Below are 6,728 nucleotides of genomic sequence, written 5' to 3'. Positions count from 1 at the left end.
ATATAACATGTTACCTTGTGAGCTTTAGAGGTGACTGTAAGTGATTTTTTCACGGGGGGGGGGGGGGTAGGCTAACCTTTTCCCGCTTCTTTAAGCTAAGCCAACAGTCTTGATAGCTTATTTCTGATCCAGTACTAAGTAATGCAGAGCCAGGATCGCTGATATTGATCAGTGTTTATACTTTTTGTTAAGAGCAGCTACTGTAATACCAAATAAGGAAGAGAAATGTCATGATTCATGAGGTGAATGCATTATTAATAGGTCACATCTGAATGGCCAATTCTCTCTTCTACCCTCTGGGCGCAGGCTCAGGTCCCTGAGGTGAAGAAGGGCCTGTTTGGGCAAAAAAGCCTGGTACATGTAGCCATTGCAGCCCTCAACAAGGTGTCTCGATGCACTGTGAGTCTGGACCTGTCCTGTCTGTTGTTATATATGCTATTTGTGGTGTATATAGGTTGGGAAAATATATATATATATATGGGGAGGATAATGTTGAATACTGATTGGTGATGTACTGTGTTGTGAAAAAGCATTTCCCTCTGGTGACGAAGTCTAATCTATTTACTACTGCATGTTAAAATGTGAAAAAAAAACTTTTAAAGGAAAATAACAAGTGTTTACTGCGCCCAGAGTGTGATCTAACACCAGATAGATCTTTTTATCTCCAGTACTGACACTCAAAACAACACTTTTGGCGTAGCCTACATCCGCCTCTGCACCTATCATTTAACAGATAGATAAAAGAATTGTGTCCGTCTTCTCAAATAATTCTCATATTAAAAGTGAAATTGCATGTGACCTGCCCTCTCTTGATTTCAGCAGTGCTGGAAATACTCAAGTGAATCAATCATTAAACTCACAATTTTTTAATATCCACAAGGTTGAACAAACATAGAAACAACATTCACCGGATGGTATGTTTAAGTCTATCCTCCATCCCAATCATTTCAATCCCAAATGATGCAGGGCTGTTTGTAGAGGCCAGAGATGTCCTGAAGATTTCCTGGACCAGCCAGGAAAATGTACAATAAGAGAACTACCCACTTCTTCGGAAACCGTCCTGTCTTCTGCTGTTGGCCAGCGAGCAGCTTCACCTTGTGCTCCCCTGACAAAAGGTTTTAGCAAAGTATAAACATGCTGATGTGGTGGCGTGACACTGATGCACTTCCAGGTCTTAATGTTCTCTGGTGAGGAAGAAACCTTATGGATCAGGATGATTGTGTCCAAGGCGGTTCCTTTAATTCCTTTCAGGCCTGAAATGAGAACAGCCACTTATCCAAATGTTCCTGTGGCTGTCTTGATCCTGACATTGACCTGCCTTTTCCCTCGTCACGCGTTGTCCGAATCGTCTTGACATGAGTGCAAGTCATGTGAGGAACTCCTGACTGGCATCGGCGATGTTTCTTCCTCCTGTGGGACTTGCGGGACCTCGAGGGAAATGATCGTCTGGGCTGTCAGTGTTCGCTCCCTGAGGGGGGAAAAGGGAGTAAAAAGAACCTGAAATGAAACAGTAAAGCTTCAGCAGTACATCAAGTTGCTCTGATGTGGTGAAATGTCGTGACACGCTCTAATTTCCAAAACACACAGAGGGGAAGCATTTTATGATCGGCTGTGCTTTCATCCTCAAATCATGCAACAGTTGCCACAGTAATGTTGAACTTTATGCAGATCAACTAGTTTCACACATTTCTTTCAATCCGGTGACCTTTTCTTGTTATTGATCAGCCGTCTTCAAAGAATTCACTTTTTCATTTTAGATGTTGCATTCAGCACTTCTTTGCATTGTTGCTTATATCTTTATGGTTATCAAATGTTTATTATTTTTAGTGAAGAGTAGGCCGATGAAGCTCTCCTAAATGAACGCATTTAAATAAGTATTTGTATTCAGCGTCTTGGGTGAACACAAAGTTAAATATGGGAGCTCTAAGGGAGGCCTACTTAAGTGTCTGGACTAAAAATTCATTATGTATTTTGGTGTTGTAAAGAAAAAACCCATCCATTTATTAACCCATTTTAACATTTACGACAGCGAATTTCATGAATTAGGCTATTGCAACAATATTTTATGGATGATTAATTAACATATTGGAGTTTACTTTCTAACTTTTGATGGCAATGAAGTCTTTTGCTGCAGACTTGTTGAATCATTAAAAAGTGAGAATATGGTGAGCATTTAAGCTGCAGTCGGTAACAAATTAAGAACATGCCATGCAAAACTTTCCTCTGCTGCTCGTATCCCTCCTTTAAGCCCCTCCCATCCAAACCCACAAATTCGTACAGCAGCAGAAGGCGCCTGCCCCTCGAAACGTAATCGGGTGAAGGGCTTGTAAGTGCCCGATTTGTTCTACGCATGTGCTAAACTCAGATTTTAACGCCTTTTACAACACTGCCCTACCCTAATCCTAACACTAACCCCACATCCTTCTCGCTTGGACTGGTCTTCTCAAAAACGCACCTCCAATGCTTCGCGGCCCAGGGCAGAGGCAGCTTTGACAACGTCTAACAGCTGGATGAGAGGCTAGTTCACCAATGTCCACGCTCAAAAGTTATTCCCCACTGTTTGTCATCATGCCTCCGGGTGGGGCAGTTCTTCCCTTGTGGTTGGTTGTTTCTCGGCCATTGTGTTTTTCAAAACTTCTGAAGTCGCATGCTGAAGATATTGAGCTTGACTGAGAGCATGCGGCTGCAGCCTGTTCAGGAGCAATGACACTGTTATTGAGACTGCTCTTGGCTCTCACTAGTTGTTTGTGGTGGATTCTTGCAAATGGCCTTAGGAAAATGAGGAGGAGCCAGAGGAACATTTCCAGATTATCTGTGTCATGAACTACTGCCAGGATATATTGACAGCTTTAGCAAATATGATAAGATGATATTTCTTTTATACCTACTGAACCTTAAATAACTCGACAATTAAGGACTCGCCAGTAAATTCGTTTTTTCATAGATTGCTCACAATAGGCTAAGTGATTAGTTACAAATAGACTTTTTATAAAGGGTGATAATGAGCAAAGTGGTACCTTGATTTCTTTATGACTGTATGGAAAGTAAAAACAAATGTCTATTGGGACATAGGCCTACCTTGTTTTTGGTTGGGTTTGTGTCCAGTTTACGTTCACAGTCCAGCCGAGGGCACTCTTCAAGTATCGGGAGCAGCAGGGGAACCTGCGACTCAGCTGCTCCAGTAGTTCCTCTTTGCGCAAACCGTAAACAACCGGCGCAACGCACTGCGCCAAACTGAAGAAAGCAAATATAACCACGGCTGACAGCTGTTTAGTCTCTGGCTGTATGAGCCCCCGTTTGAACAATATCGTCAGCACGAAGTTCACAAAGTTGGGGAGGATGTACACAGCCAGCTGGCTCCCATGCAGTGCTATTGTCCTGCACCCGGCCCGGTTCCGCCGGTTCAGCACTCCTAACCGCCGCCCCTCTACTAGTATCCTCACGTAGCTGTACAGGATGAGCAGCGTGCACAAACCTATGAACAGCACCTTCTGCAGCTCGCCTTTCTTCAGCTGTTCCCGGCCGCACTCCCCGTTATAGTTGTCCCCGGTGGTGGTGTTGGAGGAGTCTGGGTTGAGGATCAAGCTTAGGGGAATGACCAAAGCCACCAGCCAGGTGAGCACGCCCAGCAGCCAGGGCCAGTGACCCGACATGCAGGTAGAGGTGTAGCGCATGGGGTGGCACACGGCGCAGTAGCGGTCCAGAGCCATGGCCGTGAGCGTCAGCAGGATGTTGGAGGCGCTGCTGATCAAGATGGTGATCATGGCCAGGCAGGCGGAGCGGCCTGGCCGCGCGCCTAGGTGGATCTGATAGTAGAAGACACTGCTCATCCCCAGGTAAACCAGGGCGGATACAAGCAGGTGGAAAACCAGCACGAAGCGGGCATGACTCCGGAGCCGCTCCACGCGAACTATGGTCGAGTTGATGAGGAAGTTGAAGAAGAGCAGCACCGAGAAGGACACGGTGGACACATAAAAGCGCACGCAGGTGTATTCGCCGTCTCCCGTCTCTGGTGACCAAGTGGTGTTGTTTGCTGACATAATTCCTCAGCTGGGGTTGGTGGGATTCACAGGATGATGACGATGACGATGAAGGCGGTGGAGCGGATGGGAAAGAAAGTTTGTTCGCCGCATGATCCTCTCTCACCGCTGCCTCACTGAAGTCTGACTCAGTGTGATCATCCGCTCAGTTCTCTCTCTCTCTCTCTCTCTCTCTCTCTCTCTCTCTCTCTCTCGCGCTCTCTCTCTCTCTCTCTCTCTCTCTCGCTCGCTCGCGCTCTCTCTCTCTCTCTCTCTCTCTCTCTCGCGCTCTCTCTCTCTCTCTCTCTCTCTCTCTCTCTCTCTCTCTCGCTCGCTCTCTCACACGCGCTGTAGAACAGACATCCTGCAGTTTTCAGTGAGCCTCTTAAATAACTTCATCTCGACTTTTAAGTGTTTAATTATAATCTTCTAAATAGGTTAATGAATTAACATTTAGTCTTTGGGATGAAAAGACAATTTCCTTTCAAAATGGAATTGCAAAATGAAGCCTAAAAAACCTTAGGCTATAAGCGTTCACCTAGGCTATAGTATAATGTCTTAGTTGATTTGTCCCCTGCCTTCATTTTTACATTTCATGTTTAATTCACTTTCCTCTGTCTGAAATAGTGCAGCATGCCGAGCCCACAGAGCACTAACAGGGCGTCTGATAGCAGTTTCATATTGCTGCCACCTTCTGTTGTGAGCAGGATGAGGCTCCAAGAGTCCTGTGAGCTCAACAGCTGGCCAGTCAGAGGTGCTGTTGCTGCTCCATGGTCATTAGAAACGACTAGACCCACGGAGGACAATGTAGAGCTGAATCTAACAAGCTGAGTCTGAGCTGTGGCCACTAACTCTTTGATTTAGTTCATATCATGGGCCCATTATCAGATGGACCCCTGAACACAACACAGAACACAGGGCCGCATCACAGCTTCACAGTGTGTAGGTGTATCCACCTGTATATTTACTACTTACTAGTTATTGTGTAGCTGTCATATAGTACATAGGCAGTGGTGGAAGAAGTATTCAAAAGTATTCATACTCAAGTAGCCTAAAAGTAAAAAAGTAGCTGGTTGTAAAAATACTTAAGTAAACAAAAGTAAAAGTACTACACATCAAAATCTAATGATCTCACAAAAAGCAATATTTTTAAATTCACTCAAGACAGGTTTGAATACAGCATTATAAGTTACAGTGAATCACAATAAGGAAAACTGAGTTCCAAGAGGACAAGTGGATATATCCCATACTGTGGGTAGCATACGTCTGCGTTATTGCTCTGCTGTTGTGGTAGTATCCCCTTCAGACCATCTGACAGACACAGAACCCCATTTGGGACTTTGGATAAGATGAGACAAGGAGGCGGAAACCAAAACTAACTGAAAACACTTCTCAATTCACAATCTCACCAAAACCCCACACATGTTAACTTCAGCACTGCTCATAAAGTGCAGCTCGCAGTCCCAAACAAAGCAAAGTTGGCTTCAGTTTTCAGATGTTTATATTTCAAAACTCTACCAGCTACATTTCTGCTTGGTCACAAACTGGCTGCGACCCACATTGCAAAAACAGAGCTGCTGCACAGTCGCACCTGACACCACAAAGCTCTCACTACAATCCTCCCTCTGTAAGAAGCCTGAATAGAAACCTCTAGAAAAATCTAGTGCTGGTTTGAACAGACCTCTGCGCACCATAACTCAGACCTCATGAAGTCTGATAAGACTGGTGGACAATCTGCGGGGTCATTTGATGGAGCAGCAGCTGTTCCATTAGGGTCTGAGCTGCTGGCTTTACATCTCTGGCTGTGCTCGTACTGGCTGAGGCTGGACGTGTTTCACCTGGTCTGTGGGACCAGCTAAAAAATTCTGACTGGATGTGGATCAGCTGTGCTTATACTGGCTGACTGGCTGGAGTCTGTTCCTGTACTGGCTGATGATCCAGCATCTACTCCGACAGACTTAACCATAGCACCTGTAAATTATAGATATTTTCTTTATGTTATCAGCTGCATCAGGCCCATTCAAACTGACTCGTCCAGGTTTCATACATTTTAAAATATGTTATACTAATTATAAAATGACTGGGCTGATTATGTGATGCTTGTTATTTACTGAGATGTGCATCCATATTGCCCAGTCTGTCCAGTTAATCAACATTTTAATAGTCAATGTGGATCCATTAGTTCCCATCTTGGATTTGTCCAGAGTTGGAACTAAACTCCTGTAAAAGCTATCTGCTGACATCAGATTTACAGACGAGAGAACAAGTTTGACTGTTGTTCACGCACTTCATTCTCATTGACTATTTTTCTCGTGCCTGGAAGGATATTCCCTCTTCATCCTCTCAAGGTTTTAAACTTTCGCGTTCACCTTTGACAGGAAAGTGAAACGGGGCCGTCCAGCTTATGCAGTTGTCGCATCAGCTGGCTGAAGTTGATTCGCGCCGAGTCGGCTTTATCAGTTTTGCATTTGTTTTTCAGTGCCGCGCAACTCAGGTGCGCTGCATAGGCTACTAATAACAATGTAAGGAAGTCTTTTGCAGAATGTAACGGAGTAAAAAGTCTGATATTTGGCTTTGAAATTTATCGAAGTGAAAGTAAAACGTTGCAACAACTAAAAATACTCAAGTACAGATACCGAAAAAAAACTGAGTACAGTAACGAAGTATTTGTACTTCGTTACTTTCCACCACTGTACATAGGCTTTATCA

At 44.4% G+C, this 6,728-nt stretch overlaps 1 protein-coding gene across 3 annotated transcripts; it reads right to left on the bottom strand.

Moving 5' to 3' along the window:
• Window positions 1–850: 850 nt before the first annotated feature.
• Window positions 851–4,179, bottom strand: zgc:194312 (uncharacterized protein LOC794943 homolog). 3 transcript variants are annotated; one of them, XR_005446026.1, is made up of 3 exons: window positions 3,079–4,179; window positions 2,456–2,690; window positions 1,340–1,468 (listed from the first exon to the last, which is right to left on the bottom strand). XR_005446026.1 is itself a non-coding variant. In XM_038730658.1 (2 exons), exons 1-2 carry the CDS (start codon window positions 4,038–4,040, stop codon window positions 1,455–1,457), a joined length of 1,005 nt encoding a protein of 334 aa, XP_038586586.1. In that variant the 5' UTR covers window positions 4,041–4,178; the 3' UTR covers window positions 851–1,454. The 3 variants fall into 3 exon arrangements, 2 of the variants coding, with proteins under 2 accessions (XP_038586586.1, XP_038586585.1); XM_038730658.1 differs by lacking the exon at window positions 2,456–2,690 and having other exon boundaries at window positions 851–1,497; window positions 3,079–4,178; XM_038730657.1 differs by lacking the exon at window positions 2,456–2,690 and having other exon boundaries at window positions 851–1,468; window positions 3,079–4,178.
• Window positions 4,180–6,728: the final 2,549 nt, after the last annotated feature.

The sequence above is a fragment of the Micropterus salmoides genome, unplaced genomic scaffold (genome assembly GCF_014851395.1).
Source record: "Micropterus salmoides isolate LMB-PRFRI ecotype aquatic unplaced genomic scaffold, ASM1485139v1 Ms_hic_scaffold_2, whole genome shotgun sequence".
NCBI classification, from domain to species: Eukaryota; Metazoa; Chordata; class Actinopteri; order Centrarchiformes; family Centrarchidae; genus Micropterus; species Micropterus salmoides.
Note: the sequence above shows the minus strand (reverse complement) of the source record. Positions and strands in the feature narration are given on the sequence as shown.